Source organism: Trichosurus vulpecula, chromosome 4 (assembly GCF_011100635.1).
Source record: "Trichosurus vulpecula isolate mTriVul1 chromosome 4, mTriVul1.pri, whole genome shotgun sequence".
In the NCBI taxonomy this organism is placed as follows: Eukaryota; Metazoa; Chordata; class Mammalia; order Diprotodontia; family Phalangeridae; genus Trichosurus; species Trichosurus vulpecula.
The window spans coordinates 308,237,706-308,256,086 of NC_050576.1; the positions used below are offsets into that span (position 1 = coordinate 308,237,706).

The 18,381-nt window shown below is 40.2% G+C and overlaps 1 protein-coding gene across 1 annotated transcript in view; it reads left to right on the plus strand.

The window, feature by feature from the left end:
- The first annotated feature begins 13,313 nt into the window (after nucleotides 1-13,313).
- OLFM4 (olfactomedin 4) overlaps nucleotides 13,314-18,381 on the plus strand; it is a 36,099-nt gene continuing 31,031 nt past the window's right edge. Inside the window, exon 1 of the mRNA XM_036758295.1 lies at nucleotides 13,314-13,394. Coding sequence (XP_036614190.1) covers nucleotides 13,314-13,394 — 81 coding nt within the window. The remainder of the gene's footprint in view (nucleotides 13,395-18,381) is intronic.

Consider the following 18,381-nt stretch of genomic DNA (forward strand, 5'->3'; position numbering starts at 1 on the left):
ATTTCTGAGGTTCCTTTTGGTTGCCCTGAGTACAAAGGGCCACAAAGGATTCCAGCTGGTTCCTAAAACTTTGGACTGGAAGACCAGTAGAATGACCAACATAGCCCAAATCAGAAAACTGTACTTAATAGAATCAATGGTACCACTGATGAATATCCCTTCTCTGCTCTGACTAGTTAAGTAAGCTTCCTTTTTGCTAATTGTAAGATGGAAACTGTTAGATGTTAGATATCAAGTGTCTCATTTCATTCGAACCTCAAACCTGAACTATCAGAGTGCCTTGGTCAACACTGCCCTGCTATAGTCTCCCTAGATCTGAACACTATGCCTTTCTCAATTCTGTCTAAGCTTGAATTAGCCTTCACACTGATGACTTCTTGAGCTTGAAGTACACTAAAATTCTGAGGTATTTTTCTGGAAAAAAACAAAAAACCGAATGAAGAAAACCAATCCAAAACTGCCACCGTGCCTCCCCTTGTAGAGCTGATTTTTTCAATTTCAGCTATGACTTTACTTTTATTCTCATTCATATTCATCTCATTTCATCTATTTATTGGCTTGCATTTCCAAATTTGTTCTTTGGTAGAGGGAAGCGAAGTTAAATATCTAATTCTTTAGATGATTATTTGGCAATGTGAGTGGAACACTCTAAACCCACCCTACCATCAGTTAGCTCCCTGAATATTTGTTTGTTTGAGACTGAAAAAATGTATCAGTGGGCTTGATCCAATAAGCCAAGATGAGTGAAGACACCATTCTTATCTGGGACCATGAGGGGAGTGGATACAATGGTGGGAAGCTTCTGGAGTAGAGAGGATTGGGGTTCAGGGAAGACCTATGGCAACTTTAATACAGAATCATTTAAAGAATTAAAGATCATGGGATGAGGCACATTTCTTTTGTATGAAATTCTAATTATTTTATACTTTGTGTTAATTTTGAATTTGTATATCCTCTTTTCCTTTGAAAACAAATTGTAGAAAATATACTTTTGTGGTTTGGATTGCATTGAGACAAGAGGAAGAAGGGAAGAAGGAATGGGTGCTAGGAAAGTGTCTTGGGAGGAGGAAGAAACAACAAAAGGAAGGGGACATGTATTTAGGGGTTGATTGGGACAGATCTCTGAACTCTGAGAGTCATGTGGGCTCAGGGACCAGGAAACTCATAAGATTATATATATATATATATATATATATATATATATATATATATATATATATATATATATGTTAGTTCTGCGATACTTTAGACATTCAAGCAAGACTGAGTAATCATAGTTTTCTTTAGATTTAAGCAGGGACATATATCCTTAATATTTCTCCAAACATGCTATCTCATATCAGCTCACTAATACTTTGTGGTCTGATAAAGTACATCAGAAAATGAATGGTTACATTTCTAATCACTTTAAAAGTGCAGGCTTGAAATTTGAGGACGTCACCAAATTTACACTAGATTTAGGATGATAGGTAGTGCAGTGGATAGAGTGCTTGACCTAGAGTCAAAGAGGACCTGAGTTCTAGTCCCAGCTCAAGTATTGAAATATGACCCCAAGCAAGTCACTGAAGCTTTATTTGACTCAGTTTCCTTATCTGTAAACCTATTTTCCAGGGCGGTTGTGAAGATCCAATGAGAAAATATTGGTAAAGTGCTTTGTAAACCTTGAAGTGCTATATAAATGCCAGTTATTATTAATTAGAGCTGTAAGGGACTGAGGTCCAACAAGTCATACAAAAGAAAAGAACCTTGGGACCAAAGGCAAGGAGAAAAGGACTAAGTATCTTGGCAAACTGAGGGAGGGCCAATTAGGCCTAGGTCCTAGGGCTGGATCTTTGCATCCCATCCCTTTCACAGGCTTACAGAACAGTGTCCTTCATTTGGTTTGCTGCCTACCTCTCTAACACCAGCTGCCTGACACAATCCAGCTATCATAGAGGGCAGAATGTGACATTTCTGGTGATTGACTATTGTATTGCCTTTTCTCACAAGATGGTTGGATTTGGCCCCCAGTATACTCTCCCCGTCCCCCTACACATTTCACAACTACATGTATAATGCCTTTTTGATGTTCATCATTTGGTTCCTGATACTTTTGCTTCTCTTTTAACTATGGTGAAAGCAATTCCCTACTGTGTGTTCTTTTCAGAAATTCATCACGTCCTCTTTGTATAGCAATAGCTAACTTTTCTTTTGGATTCTATAAAGCTCTGGAAAATTGCCCAGGCAACTAATTCTTGCAGGTAGCCTCCCTTAACTCAGATGCGGCAAGAATAGTAATTGTTACCACTTTGATTTGTCTTCAAGGTTTATAAAGTATTTTCTTTGCAGTAATCTTGTCAGATAGCTAGTGTAGGTGTTAGTATACCTATTCCTTAGATGAAATAATGGAAGCCTAGAGAGGTTTTGTGTGTGTGTGTGTGTGTGTGTGTGTGCGTGTGTGCGTGCGTGTGTGTGTGTGTCCTTCATTCTAGAAGAGGACCATGACATCAGGGAAATGATGACATGACTTGCAGTTGACTTTGATTTGAGTGAGGGAGGGCTGTGCAAGGTCACCAGCCTCACTTTCTCTTCCAGAGTCATCTGGGTCCAGTGGCCTGATATTCACCAGGATGACTGGAGATGGCCAGAGAGGTTGACTGACTTGTCTAAAGTCACAGAGCTAGTATTTTAACCGGGTCTCGTGATTCCCAGTCCAATGTTATGACATGGCTAGATACTGTCTTCTAATAAGGAACAGAAGCTTGCTTCATAAACGACTTTCAACTTATAAGGCCACTGTGGGAATCAACAGAGTCATTAACAAACAGTTATTATTGCCTGCTTTGTGGATAGCACTGTGTCAGGTGCTGGGAAAACAAAGTTTAGGCAAGGTGCCTGTCCTCAAAGAGCTTATAGTCGAGTAGTAGGAAAAGTCATCAACAGATCTGGTACACGTCATCACAAGACAAACACACTGTAGAGTTTCAGAATAGAGTGCTGTGAAATCTCAGTAATGAGAGGGAGCAAGCAGAGAGGTGAAAGATCACAGAAAGCTTCTGGGAAGTGGTGGCATTTGAGATGGGCTCTAAAGGATGAGTAGGAGTTCAGTAAGAGGAAAAAAGGAGGAAAGGAATTCCAAGGGTAGCACAGCCAGAAAGAAAGTATAGAGGTGTGAGGGTACAGTACAGTGTTCAGGAGACATTTTGGAGGGAGGAGAGTATATGGAGAGGAATAACATGAGATAAAGCTGGAAAGTTGGATGACACCAGGTTATGGAGGGACTTGAATGAAAGACGAAGTTTGAACTTTACTTGGAAGGCAATAAAGAGCCATTGAAGACTTTTCTGTACTTCTGTTGAGGGAATCACCATGCTGCCAGTTGCCAAGCTTTGCATCCTTTGGGTCATTCTCACTCTCACTCACCCACATATTTAACCAGTTACCATATCTTAAGAGTTCATACCTCCCGAAAATCTCTTGATTTTCTCCCCTTCTTTTCACTCAGACCACTCTCCCTCAGGCTCTTGTCACCTCCCAGGTGGACTATTGCAATAGACTCTTAATTAGTCCCCACACTCTCAAGTTGTCTCTCACTCTGACCCATTTTCCACATGTCCTCCAAAGTGATTTTCCTAAAAAGCTGATATGACCATGTCTAACACCACCCCCACCCAATTAATAAACTCCCAGGGCTCTAAGATCAAGTATAATCTTCTTTGTCATGCCTTTACATGTCTTTACAGCCTTGTCCCATCCACTTTTCTAGCATTATTACATTATACTTTATTTCTCCATGCTCTCTTTGGTCCAGCCAAACTGGCTTGCTTGCTCTTCCTCACACTTGACACTCCATCTTTCACCTGTGGATTTTTACCCAGGCTGTGTCACATGCCTGTAGTGCAATTATTCCTCTGGGAACCTCTGGCTTTCTTTAGGACTCAGTTTAAGAACCACCTTCTACATGAAGCCTTCTCTAGTCCTTTTAACTGCTAATGTCTTCCTCTTCATCCACAAAGTTACCTCATATCTGTTGGGAATGGATTTTGTATATGCCTATAAATGTACATATTTTCTTCCTTTAAAATTCCTTGTTTTGTTTTAATCATTGGGTCTTGATAAATTCTTGTTGATTAATCGACTGATTTTGAGTGGAATGATATGACCAGATCTAGATTTAATAAAGATTGTTTTAGTGGTGGGATGAGGCTTGTGGTGAGAGTGGAGGAGAGGAGACTTTAAAAGAAGCTATTGCAAGAGTAGATTGGTAGTGATGAAGGCCTGGACCTTGACCCTGACCCTGCTAGTGGGAAGGTTGAGTGTCTTGTCCATAGCCAGTCTTTCAAGGGCTCTGCTGGGTGAGGCCCAGATACAGGGGTGACCTGTGCTAGCTCCAAACTGTGTTCCCATTCTCATCTTCCCTCTGAAGTTCTTGGTAAGGATACTACACCTTCTGTATGGAGAGCCAGTTGGGGGGCAAGCTTATGGAGTAAGCAGTTATCTAAAGGTGGGAAGAGAGGAGTGAGTGGGTATTAGGGGAGAAAATAATGTTATTCATGAGAACAAACCCCAAAATGTGAAACAGTTTTTAGAAAGAAATTTATTAGGTCAATTGGTAGAGTGGAGAGCCAGAAATAAGGAGTGACTCCCCTCCCCAGGTTCTGGGAAGTTTATATTATATAGGATTTTAAGAAAGGTTTCCTTATAGAAGTCACATCTGACAAAGATATCACGCAAGTCACACATGAATCACATGAAGAGAATCCAAAACACAAGCTTGGGTGAACCCAAACCAGGACCTACGGGAACCCAAAATTCCTTGTTTTTATCTCTGGCATTCCTAGAGAGTTACTGAAGTCAGGTGACATTCTGGGTGCAAACAATCTCTAATCCCATAAAGTTGGATTTAAAAAGTATAATGGGAAGTTTTCTGGACAATATAATAAAACATTTTCTTACAGTAACAACAATAATGATGGTAATGATAACTAAGAAGCCTCATTAAGATTTATAAAGTTCTTTCTTCATGACAGATTGTGAAGTGGGCAGTCCAAGTGTTATCCCTATCTTACAGGTGAAGATACTAAACTTCTGAGAAGTTAAGATCTGTCTTAAATAAATCTGTCTTTTTTTCCTTTAACCCACAGACCTTTGTGGCTCATGTACAATTTCCCTCTTAACAATTACTGAGTGCTAGAGACAGGTCTCCTAATTTAGGATGAGCTGGAATATCTGGCTGCTGTATTCCCCACCCAACCCCTTTGTACTCACTAAGTACTGGCTGAATTGAACTGAATTCCAGGCAGTCCTAGAGGTGGCTGGGTACTGGACGGAATCAGAATCTTCTGGATTGTGCTAGAGAAGGCCAGACACCAAACTCACTTCTCTGAGCTTTATGAGTCACGATGTGATTTAGAGTTGAATGAACCTTACAGATTGTCTAAATCCAACTGCCTTATTTTTCATCAGTGGTAAAACTGAGTCCCAGAAAGGTTAAACAATTTGTCCAAAATCATATAACTAATAAGGGAAAGAATTAGGATTTCAAAGCCCAGATCCTGTAGCTTCTGTACCACTGCTCTTGATACCACATCGCAATGACTACTTATTATGGAGCAGCTGTGAAAATTCACTTGCTAGATGTCCCACAGTACAGTTTTACTGTACAGCTTTCTCTTTTCCCTGCCTCCTTGACCTGTCTTGGGGGCCTTAGGAGATCTTCCCTTTTTGTTCCGTGCAGATATTTGGAGCCCTGTGGAGCCAGTGGAGAATCAGGACTAGAAAGAGGCCCTTGCATACTCATGGAGCCTGAGGGTCCAGCAGTGGAGTTGGAAATAGAATCAGGTCTCCTGGGGCCAAATGAGCCATTGGCCTTCTTGGCCCCCATTCACAATGTGTGCTTTGCTCAGTACATCAAGCTAGAGAGAATAAAGAACTGGGATGGTTTTTTACAACAGGAGCAGACTTGGAGGCAAATCTAATAAAAGGGAAAATATGATGGGCTGGGAAATTCTTGACCAGAAGTTGAGTTAGTGGAGACACGGCAAAATACAAAGTAGACTTTTAGAAATGCTATTAAAATAACAAGAACTCATGTTTTCATAGCGCTTTAAGGTTTTTGTTAATAGACATTTTGTTGATGGCTTTTGTTTTTATGTTCTGGTAATTTCTGAAGACATCTCTCCTCCTTTACCCAGTGAAACTCCCCTTATCACAACAAAAAAGAAAAGAAATTAAGCAAAATAAGCTGTCGTGTTAATTATATTTGATGTGTGCTTTTAGGTTTAACATCAACCCTATGAGGTAGATAGTACAAGTGTTATTATCTCCGTATCTCCATTTTACAGATGAGAAAACAAGCTTTGGAGAAGTGAAGTGATTAGCCCATGATTTCCTTGCTAGAAACTGGGCCAGGAGTATTACATAGCTTGTTTTTTCACAGCTGATTGCATGTTATCTCCCTTATTACACTGTGAGTTCCTTTAGGACAGGGACTGTCTTTTGCTTCTTTTTGTATCTCTAGCACCTGGCACAGTACCCGACAAATAGTAGGTGCTTAATAAATGTTTATGGCTTGCTTGATTGATTTGAACCTGGCTTATCTCCTTCCAAAGTTCTCTTGTTATCTGTTTTGTACTCATAAGATATCCTGGCATCCTGCCTGGAGCTAGAGGACCTTGGTTTGAATACTATGTTGTTATGTGATTTTGGGTGAATGATTTTATTTCTCTGGGGCTCTATTTTCTTATCTGTAAAATGAAGGATTTAATGGTCTCTAAATTTCTTCCAATTCCAACTCTTCTGATTCTATATGTCTTGTCTCCTCAACAAGACCATAAGCTTCTTGAGGGCATTGACTGTGGTTTTTTTGGTGTGTGTTTTTAAAAAAATCTCCCTAAACCACTTAGCATCATTCTTGGTGCACCCCAAACATTTATATTTCATAAACTGACTAGGCTTTAGTCCTCAGTGAAGTATAGAATCTCACCTCATCCTGAATAGCTTCCAGGGTTGACAGCTTCAATTATGTCCCTCTCTCTCTCTCTCTCTCTCTCTCTCTCTCTCTCTCTCTCTCTCTCTCTCTCTCTCTCTCTTTCTCTCTCTCTGTCTTAATACTTTAAGGTGACCTTCCAGCTCCCCATTGCCCATCGTGCCTGAAGGGCAAGTGGCATGGAACTGTGTCTACATCTTACAAAAAACACATGTGGCAACCATGTCCTGACTTATAACAACAGTAGTAATAATAATAATCTTTCTTTTTGGCCCAGATAAGTGATGGCATTGGGGTAGGAAACTTCCAGGGAGTTATTTCCTTTAACAAGGCACACACACATCAGTACCTTTCTGCAACTTAGACAGTCTTTGGATGTTCTTGTGGCTTGGAAAGGATAAGGCACTGGCCAAGTCCCTCAGCCAATGTGAGCTTGAAGTAGGATTTAACCCAGGTTTCTGTGACTTTGAAGTTGGCACCCTGATGGCACAATGGATGATTGTGGAAGAGTGGTGATGGTGGTGGCATCAATAATGGTGGTTGTGGGTTTCATGGTTTGTTGGAGCCAAAGAATTATTTAAGGGCCACCTCTATGCTTAGATAGTTGGACAGTGCATAAACTCTGTCCCTGATACAAACTCTTCTAGCTCAGAAGACTCACAGTGAGACACCAGAGTGGAATTTTGTGAAGGCCACAGAGGCCCAAGTACTGTACTAGTTCCCACAGAATATAAAAATCCTTAGAGGAAGGTCTCTGGCACATTGGATAGATTCTCTGGGAAGGGTCTATGGGAGGATAACAATCACAACAATAATAGATAGCATTTATGTAGTGCTTTAAGGTTTGCAAAGCACTTTACAAATATTATCTCTACCCTCACAACAGTCTTGTGAGACAGGTGCTATGATTATCCTTATTTTCAGATGAGGAAACTGAGGCAGACAGTGTAAGTGACTTGCCTACGGTCATACAGCCAATAAGTATCTCAAGTTGGATGTGAACTCAGGGCTTTCCGACTCCAGGTCCAGCACTCTAACCATAATCACACAGGATGAGAAGGCACAGATGGGCTACAATTTGTATTAGTGCAGGGAGTCTCCAAATTTAGGAGATCATGGATTCATGAAAGTAAACAATAATGGTGATGCTACTGCTGATATAGCCTTAGAGTTGACAGTATGCTTTCTCACAGCAGTCCTACAAAGCACAGGACACAGGCAATATTATTTCTATTTTACAGTTAGGGAAATGGAGGCTGACAGGTGTGAAGTCACCTTAAGTCACATAGACTGTAAGCAGCAGAGCAAGAATTTACATTCAAGTCTCCTGCCTCCAAAGCCCATCACCACATAGCCTGGGAATATGACACCTTAGGCCCAGTTCTTTTCATCTCAAATCTGGTGCCCTAATGCCCCTCCCCCCCAAGAAAATAAAAGGACACTGTGAGCTGGAAACAGATTGAGCTTTTGATGGACAAAATAGCCTTTTGTTGTAAGACTAGTGATAAGACTGTAAAATCTTAAGATAGCGTCAGTATTTGTTCAGTTCAAAAGTCAACGAATGAGGAAATATTTTTTCTTATTGGAAATTCCTTGTTTAGCAATATGCTGTTAATATAATGAAAGCCGCCCACCTGGGATTAGTTTAAGACATTGCCATTCTGCAATAAGGAAGAACAAGTAATCCCTTAACGCTCAATGATAACATTCCTTTATCCAAAGGACATTGGAAATAACTCTTCCTTTCTCTTTTTTTGACTTATTGAGAAATTATTGTGGGTGGGGAATTCGACAGTCACAGTGTTTATTATTTGAAGAACTTTTCAAATTGCTGATTATCCGGGGATCTGGAAACTGTTGCATTTGAGGTCAGGCAGAACATGTGTAACCTAGATTTCATAGAGAGAGATACTTTCAATTTCTCATCCAATGAGACCTAGTACCAGTGCCAATGTACCCCATGTCAGCACTGAATCACCGAATTTGATGGTTGGAAGCTTCTTTGGTGGCCATCTAGTCCAACTGATATAGAGAGGGATCCCCTGCATTCACTTACATGACAAGTGGTTGTTGGTCAATAAACATTCATTAAGTACTTTTTATATACCAGGCACTGTGCTAAGTGCTAGGGATACAATGAAGGCAAAAGCCAATCCTTAACCTCAAGGAGCCCTGGAATCAGAAAGACATTCTCTTCAGACATTTACTGAGTGACCCTGGGCAAGTCACTTAACTTCTGCCTGGCTCAGTTACATTAACTGTGAACCGTGGATAAGAATAGTACCTATCTCTGTATGGTTGTTGTGATGATCAAATGTGATAATATTTGTAAAGCACTTAGCACAGTGCCCAGCATGCAGGAGGCACCTAATATACGCTTGTTCCCTTCCTTCTCCCTTCTCCCTTCTGGATGCAGGTTCTTTTAATCATGTGTTCCTGTAACAGTGATACAAAAGCTAAGTTGCTTCTGAAGAGGGCACAGAGCAACAGATTTCAGGAGTCCCTTTTTAAAATTAGATGCCCACAGGACAAGCCCTATCCCTTCATGCTCTATCCTGTATCACATTTATTCAAATACATGTTAGATTCTCCCTGCCCCTCATTAAGCTATAAGCTTCTTGGGTATGGGGACTATATACTTTTCTATCGTTATATCCCCAGCAGCCAGTGTGTGCCTTATATATGGTGAGCACTTGATAAACGTTTGTTTAATTGAATCATATCACACACACACACACACACACACACACACACACACACATATATATATAGCTTAATGACATATAGAGTGGAAGTTTTGGGGGACAGACCTAAGCTGAGGAGTAGATGACACCAAACCCAGATCTTACATACACACATATGCCTATCTTCCAAAAGTACAAAGAAGTATTTCCTTTTGGTTTTGTCAACACTCCAGGATCATGCTTGATATGAGGAAAAAACTATTTCCCCTTATGTCACAATGGTTTGTGAAATGCAATTTTGGGACGTTCCCATAAAAAAATAGTATGAAAACAAGTCTGTAAGATGCGAGTGTGGAATGTCCCATTACTCACTGTAAGCCTCAACACTGGAGGGAACACACAGTTTCTGAATATATTTTATAAATCATACACTGTGTGATTTCTGTCCCTGAGAACTTTCTCCCATTTCTGAGTCAGGTAATAACTAGCAGATCTGTTGTTTCTCCAGAACAAAGGTATCTGCAGAGGGACTCATCAAACCATTATTATTAATAATCTCATTATCCAGGCATCACCAGTGCTCTCATGCTTCTACGGCTACTGAATAAATTAGAGTATTATTCTGAAGATTGTAAAGAAAAACAGAAAAGAGGAGACTACCATAAGCCTAATGGGAGCATCATTCCTCCCAGACCAGGGTATTGTGTGTGTGTGTGTGTGTGTATGTGTAGTATGTGGATGGAGGAGAGACAGGGAGAATTGCTCCACTATTTATAAAAGCAATACCCTGAATTTTAATGCTTTAATGTATAACAAAGTGCTCTCCTTACAAAAAACCTTTTAGGTGGTCAATGTAGGTGTCACTACTCCCACCCATTTCCTCCCTCAGAGATAGCCAACATTTACATTCTGCACCTTGATCTTAACCCTTTACAGAGCGCTTTACATTTACTAACCATTTAAGAATTACAATCACCCTGTGGGGGCCAGTCCCTAAAGGTATAAAGAATCATCCCTGCTTTACTAAGGAGGAAACTGAGGCCTGGAGAAGGCGGAAAGATGTACAACGTGAGGTTAAATCTAATAAGATGAAATTTAATAGGGATAAAGATAATGTCTTATACTTAAAAAAATCAATGTCACATGAACAAAATGGAAGAAATACGGACATTCTGAAGTTCACCTCATAAAATATAGGGGTTTTAGCGTAAGTTCAACAGGAGTTAAAAGCATCCCCAAAATGTGATATGGAGTCCCCACCAAAGCAAAAAAAAGAAACCAAACGACAACCCCGAATACAACTTTCTATTACATTAGGTGAATCATAGCATCTGAGAATAAGGAACTGGCCATTCCTCTTCATTTTAATCTGTTCCAACTATATCCACAATACTACATTCAGTTTGGGTACCACCTTTTAAGAAGGGCATTGAGAAGATGGAGAGAGTCCAGAGGAGGGTACCAAGGAGAATGAAGGTCCTGGAGTCCAGATCATATGAGGAATGACTGAAGGAACTAGAGACAAAGAGGAGGATTTCATTGGGAGGTAGACCAGGAGCTCCCACTTAGGGAGAATAAGAGGAACAAATTCAGGGTGTAATACTTTGTCTCTGAGCAGGGGGACTCTGTGTGTTCAGCTCTCTCCTCCAGACAGCAGGCAATATATGGGGAAACCCAGGGTTGTTTCCTCCTTTATTTAAAAACGAATAGTATATTCCTGAATCTTAGAGATGAAAGAAAGTTCGAGATGTCATCTCCCTATTTTCAGGCAGGTAAAGGGCCATCACTATTTTTATAATTAAGCAACTGAGGCCCAGGCAGATGAATGGACTTGCCCAGAATCATTAATCTAGTAAATGACATAACTATGACTCAAATCTAGGTCTCCTACCTCCTAATCCAGTGCTTTTTCCATTACTTAGCCCCCCATGCCTCAGTTTCCTTATCTGTTAATCGGGATAACAATATTTGTACTACCAGCCACATAGGGTAGTTATTAGTTAAGCATTCTGTAAACTTAAACTACATCTATAAATAAATGGGGCAAGTAGATGGTGCAGTGGGTAGAGTACCAGGCTTGGAGTCAGGAAGACTCATCTTCCTGAGTTCAAATCCAACCTCAGACACTTACTAGCTATATGACCCTGGGTAAGTCACTTAACTCTGTTTGCCCCAGTTCCTCATCTATAAAAAATGAGCTGGAGAAGGAAATGGCAAACCACTCCACTATCTTTGCCAAGAAAACCCCAAATGGGGTAACAAAGAATCAGACACAACTGAAATGGCTGAACAACAATAAAGAAGTGTGATATTGGCATTGAAAAGAAGGGCATGAAGAAGAGATACTTAAATGTAAAGGCTACTGAAATGGGGGATGGGTACCAAGTAGAATGGGGATGGGGATGAGAGGGATTGGAATTCAGGAAAGGTAGGACAAATTTCTTCTTTTTGCTAGAGTTCTTCAAAAAATGTGTCCTACTGGTAAGAAGAGACAATTCTATCCTTAGTACTGCCTGGACAACTCAAACACGTTCCTTGGTCACTTAGTTTTATATGAGGCTATATCTGTTCCTTGGTCACTTAGTTTTATATGGCTATATCTGAATATACATATATATATATATACACACACATACACACACACACACACACACATATAATATGAGGCTATGAGGCTCCATCTATAATATGAGGCTAATGATAGTATTTGCCTCAGCAGTGTGGTTGTGAAGCTCAAATAGGATGATCTGTATAAAGTGCTTTACTACGAATTGCCAAAATGACCTAAAGGTCAGGTCTGATCATGCCATCCTCTTACTACTCAATAAAGTCCGGTGGCTCCCTATTACCTCTAAGTAATCAAGTATGAGCACCTCTACTTGGCATTTAAAGCTCTTCACAACCTATTTTCATCTTGTCTTCCAGCCTTCTTATACATTCTTATACATATAGATCTATGATCTAGCCAAATGGGCCTCATTGCCCATCTCTCTTTGCCCATCTCTGGGCTTTTGCACTTGCTATTTCCCATTCTGGGAGTGCTCTCTCTCCTCAACTCTGCCAGCAGGAAAGGATTATGCAGCTATTTATGGGACCCTGAGTTGTTTGGAAATGGTAGTTATAGAGCACCCAGGGCACCTCTGAGTACTGATTGCTGAGCCCCATTTTGTGTCTGTGCTCCATTTTGCAACAAATGTCCATCAATGAGAAGAAAATACTAGAAAAGAAAAAAGGAATAGAAAGAGGAAAGAAAATTCTTTCCTCCATGTGGCTTCAGGTGGGGTCTTATACATAGGAACTGTTTTTGATGCAGTATTTACTTTTTCAAATAAAGTACAGATCTGGGAACCAGATATTGCATTTTCCAAAGGATTATAAAAGTTAATATTGGCAAGAGATAACTGGCTGTGGTGTGGTATGCACAATGCTGCTAATTTATAAAGTGGGACCTTGAGTCATTCACATCTGTGTGTGTGTGTATATATGTGTGTGTGTGTGTGTGTGTGTGTGTGTGTGTGTGTGTGTGTGTAATACTCTGTGAGAAGTGACCATAGGTCATGTGCTCAGAGGAATTTCTCTCTTAGGGAAATTCCCATTGAATACTATAAAAAGCCTCCACAGAACTTCCCCTAAACATTGCTTACTCCAGCAAAAAGGGCAAGATGAAGACTGTAGGCCTAGCTCTCTTGCTAGCCTTTCTGCACTTGCAGACCACCCCGATCACTGGGCAGCTGCGCTCTGAGGTAAGAAGAAGCCTTGAATCCTAATTTCCAGTCTTCTCATTCACTCTAATGCCTTCCTTCTGCTCTCTGAGAGTCTAAAAAATTGTTCACATTTGCCTTGCCTTATGGGCTTGCCAAAGGATTTGGACCCCTTTTGCTTATAGGGCAGCCCCCATAAAAGAATCATAATTTTTCCTCACTAACAATTATTGAAAAAGGTGTCATGTCTCAGCTCCTCAGCTGGAGCACAAGCAGCTTGAGGGCAGAATTTATTCCATGTCTTAGGGTCTGATCCCAATAGGAAGCAGATGCAGAGACCCCTTTAAAGTCCCCTTAGAGTAGAATAAAGTAGAATAACATCACCCTTGCTATGTGTGATGACATCCTGTCTACGGTATCATTTGTTTTCCTTTGGATGAGACTATCATTAATTGATTATAATAGTAAAAATTATTGGTAGTTATACAATGCTTTAAAATTTTCAAAAGTTTAAAGTTCTCAGAGTGCTTTATGATCATTACCTCTTTTGAACCTTGAAACAACCTTGTGAAAGTAAGGACTATAGGTATCCTTATCTCCATTTGTATGAAGAAGAAAACTGATGCGTAGAGCTTACCTGACCTGCTAATTCTGTGGTCATGTAATAAATTAAAGCAGGGCTGTCCAACCTTAGGTTTTTATTGAAACAATAGACAATGTATTTTGATTCGCCATTTTAGTGAGAGCTCTGTGTAGCTCAGTTTCATTTACTAAAGCATTTATGTAAATTTCTATGCTTGTAGGCTGGCCACATAAATCACACTTCAGGCAGCATGCGGCCCACAGGCTGCATTTTGGACAGCCCTGAACTAAAGGATGTATTTCTGTATTTTGATTGAAATCCAGCCCTTTATCAGTCTCCATAGGGTTAGTTGCATTTAAAACTTTGTAAACTTTCTTAGAGGATTGGGGTAGTACAACCTGGCTCTCCTTTTAGGGATATAGTAAGGTGGAGGAAAAGAAAAGATGAAGGACAAGAAGAACCTCTTTATCAACTTGGACTCTCCATGAGTACTGGGTCTTTCTGTAGGAGCTCTGTGCTGGTACATTTCCTGAGGTATCCATTGATTGAAAGTCATTGAACTGGGAGAGGAACCACACAATCACAGATTTCAGAGCTTGCTATGTAGTCCAACTCACACACAGAGCAAATAGGTGCTCATCTAACCTCTCCTTAAAGACCTCCCCAGAGGGGAAACCCCTCTCTAAGCAGCCCATTTCTCTTTTGGACAGCTCCACTTATTAGTTTTTTTTTTCCTGACATCCAGCCCAAGTTTTCCTCTTTGCAACTTCCAGCTCCTGGTGCTAACTTGTGAGGCCAAACAGAGGAAATATAATATCTTTTCCATATATTCTTTAAGACAGTTTTCATGTTTCGGAGTTTTTTTCTTCTTATTGGGGAGAATTTAGTGGATGAATATAAAGGGTGATCTTACTGTCCCTATATCTGGTTCTTTGGTACATTTCTGAACTTAGAAAAATTTATTCTATGAATATAACAGTAGCATTTTTTCTCTTCAAGTACTCTTCATAGTGTATGAACAATTACCCATATCTACCTAGTATGGGTCTCACTGGAGGGATGGGTGGAGAATAGCCAGTGGGGCAATAACAGGCTTTCCATCCCCAAGATCTTGGGACTTAGAATTGGAAAGGACCTTAGAAATTTTCTAGTCCAGTCCTCTTATTTTATAGACAAGATAACTGAAGTTTAGAGGAATGAAATGGCTTATTTAAAATCAGACAGGAAGCAGAAAGCAGAGCTGAATTTAGAACTCATTTCTTCTGACATGCAAATTCAATGATGTTAAAACAATACATGCTGTTTCCTGAGTAGATAAGTGCTTCTTAACTTGGGGTCCCTGAGCTTGTTTTAAAAAATGTTCTGATAAATATATTTCAATATAGTTGGTTTTACTTTATAAATATAAAATATTATTCTGAGAAGAGGTCCAGAAGTTTTGCCATGCTGGATCCAAGACACATAAAAGGTTAAAAATCCAGGTCAGATTATATCCTTGTAGAAATGAAGGAATGAATGGAATTCTTTGTATATTAAGTATTTCTAAAACATCTGTGTTAATAAACCATGGTTTGGAAGGACTCAAGATCTCTTTGTATTTTTCTAGGAAATATATAGGAATGGTAGTGGTTATTTTTTAAAAGGACCATTTTCTTTAGCAAGCATACAAGCTAAAAGTGCAAGCATAATAAACGAGGAGATAACTCTTAGTAGCCCAAGCTCAGATTCAAGCTCTTCTTTAATACATGTCCTTAAAATATTTTTGGATATGATTAGCATTCATTGCTGTTTTTTCTCCTGTAGGGGAAAGTGAACATGAATCATTCATCAGCCCTCTTCACCAGCCAATCAGACATCAGCATTTGGTCAGACACGAGTCAGCTCCCTTAGCTAGATAGAAGTGGGTCAGGATGCAGAGGAATCCAAAATGCTGATTGGTTGCTGAGGAGATGTCAAGGAGATAATGATTTGAATGTAGATAAGAAATTGCAGTTCCATCGTGCTTAGAGTTTTTAATTTTCTTTCTAGTTTACTTATCTCTCTCTGATAAATCAGCATCAGAGACTCCTGATACATGATCCTGTCATCTAGCTGCAAATGATTCTGCTGAATAAAATAGCTTTCGAATCTATGTTATCTTTGGGCATCCCCCAAGTATTCTTTGTTAAGGAATAGATGTCATTCCTACTATAAACCCAGTTTTCCTAAGCCAGCGCTGGGTTCTTATAATTAGCCTTGGACTTTCAATTCTAATGAGCCCTTCGAAAACAGTAGTAAACCTTTTGCTTTTAAATTATCACTGGGCATGTGTCAAACATAGCCACTCCCTAAATTTTAAAGATGCCTAATGTTTCCATCCATCCATTTATCTATCCATTCATTTATTCATTCCCTCAATTATTCAACACCTTGATCTTGCAGGTGTCTAGGCCCTGCTTTTAATCAGAATAGTTTGCAATTTGAAATAAGAAAAAAATGTGCCTTAGGACTGTTTCCTAGGGAGCTCAAGGTAATTTGCATACCCTGGAGCTCATCCTACAGAATTAGGGCAACTATTACTATCTTTATTTTGTACATTGGGAAACAGATACAGAAGCTAAATGTTTGATTTAACACAACCATTGATATAGGTGGAACTAGATAACAGGTATTCAATACATAGGATCATATATCAACATCTGGAAGAGACCCCAGAGGCCACCTACTCCAATGTCCTGATTTTAGAGATGAGGAAAACAAGAAGGAGGGAGGTGGAGGGACTTGTCCAAAGTCACACAGGTTGGATAGTAATCATAAGAAGTAGGATGTGAACTCATATGTTCCATCTGCAGAACTTGGGCTCTTTCCACTGCACTACACTGCTTACTCTATCTTGTGTGATTTGGCATTAGGTTATTCCACCTTTTTCAAGAATTTTGGAATATTTGTGTTACAGTGACCCTAATTCTCCCCTTTACCCTTGGGAAGAAGGAAAATCACCTGCCTTTCCAAATGCACAGAGGAAGGAGAGCATTCCTTCCACTTCTAGCTCAGCTTTTCCATTCAAGTGAGTTTTATGCACTAGCCACAGAGAGCAAGCGACTACCATTAGCATCTTCAGATTTGAACTTGAAGGGCAGCGATATATCTCCTGGGAGACACTGATCAAATTTATGGGCCACTTTGTAGTCAGCACAGCATGATGGACTGATGACAGACGAGTCCAAAGACAGAGCTGGCAAGCTGACTGTAGTAGGCAGGAGATGCTAGGTAAACGTCCCATTTGCATGACTTTCAGGTCTACTTCAAGAACATAGTCATTAGCCAGTAGTTCCTAGATGTTTGTCTCGAGTCTTCTTGATGTCTACAGTTTTTTTGAGTTGAAAGGACTTCTCCGAGAAGGGAAAGTACAGTCTAACACCTCATTGCTCAGTTAATTAACCTCCCCTGGTCAAAATATGTCTGAAGTTTTCTTTTTTCCCTCTTCTTTTTTGGGGAATTATTATAATGATGTCATTTCTTCAAAATCCCTTGCCATGTTACTTCCAACTGCTAAAGTATTAGCGTCTTTTAACTTGAATCTTTCTTTCAAGCTTAGACAGATAATACAATGCTGGCTCCAAGGGAGTATGGCTTGTCTGCCAAGTTTCAACTCTTTCAGGATCATAGGATCCTGCCTGGAGGAGGGTCCTATGAGTTGACTCACATGGAGCAGACCCACTCTTCCCATGGATTGGATGGGGGACGTGATTCTCACCGGCAGCTCATCCTGCCTGGCCCTTCCCCCAGCAGAAACTAGCTTTTCTTTCAATGCCCACAATCCTATTATAGTGGTCATAGAATGGAGACTGGGTCCAATGTCACACTTTTAGCTAAAGTAAAGGGCACTAGATAGAAATATCGTTTTCTGTTATGCTAGCCTCAGAAACCCGGAGGGGTAGAATTTTTAAAAAAATGTCTTTTCAATTTCTGGGAAGCTGAATTGGTCCAGAGGCCCCTGATGGACTAAGTCTAGTTTATAGGGTCATCTAGTTCTGGCTAGTTCGGGAGTCTCAGCGGTTGGTAGAAATAGAACACACAAGAGCGTGTAATCACAGCTGCAACCAGCTGACCTCCTGAGACTTGAGCTATAGGGAGCAAGTCCTTTCAAACTTTGTAGTCCGCTGCTGTGCAGACTCTCAAAGAAGCCATTCAGGCTGACATCCCATCGCCTGATTCCTGAGCTCTGAGTAGAAGTGCCTGTTGACTCAGGCAGATGAAATCATTTCAAAGGTCTAATAAATGCTCAGGTCAGAAGCAGGGTTTCTAGGACTGACTTTGTGTGGTTGGTAATCATGTTGGTGATAGCAGGCAAAATGTTAATTGGGGCCCAAAAAGGGGCAAAAGGAAGAGCTGTCACTGAAAAATACGCAGTGGCAATTAAGCATTAACCTAGATGTCTTAGGGAAATCGTATGTATTTTAAAAT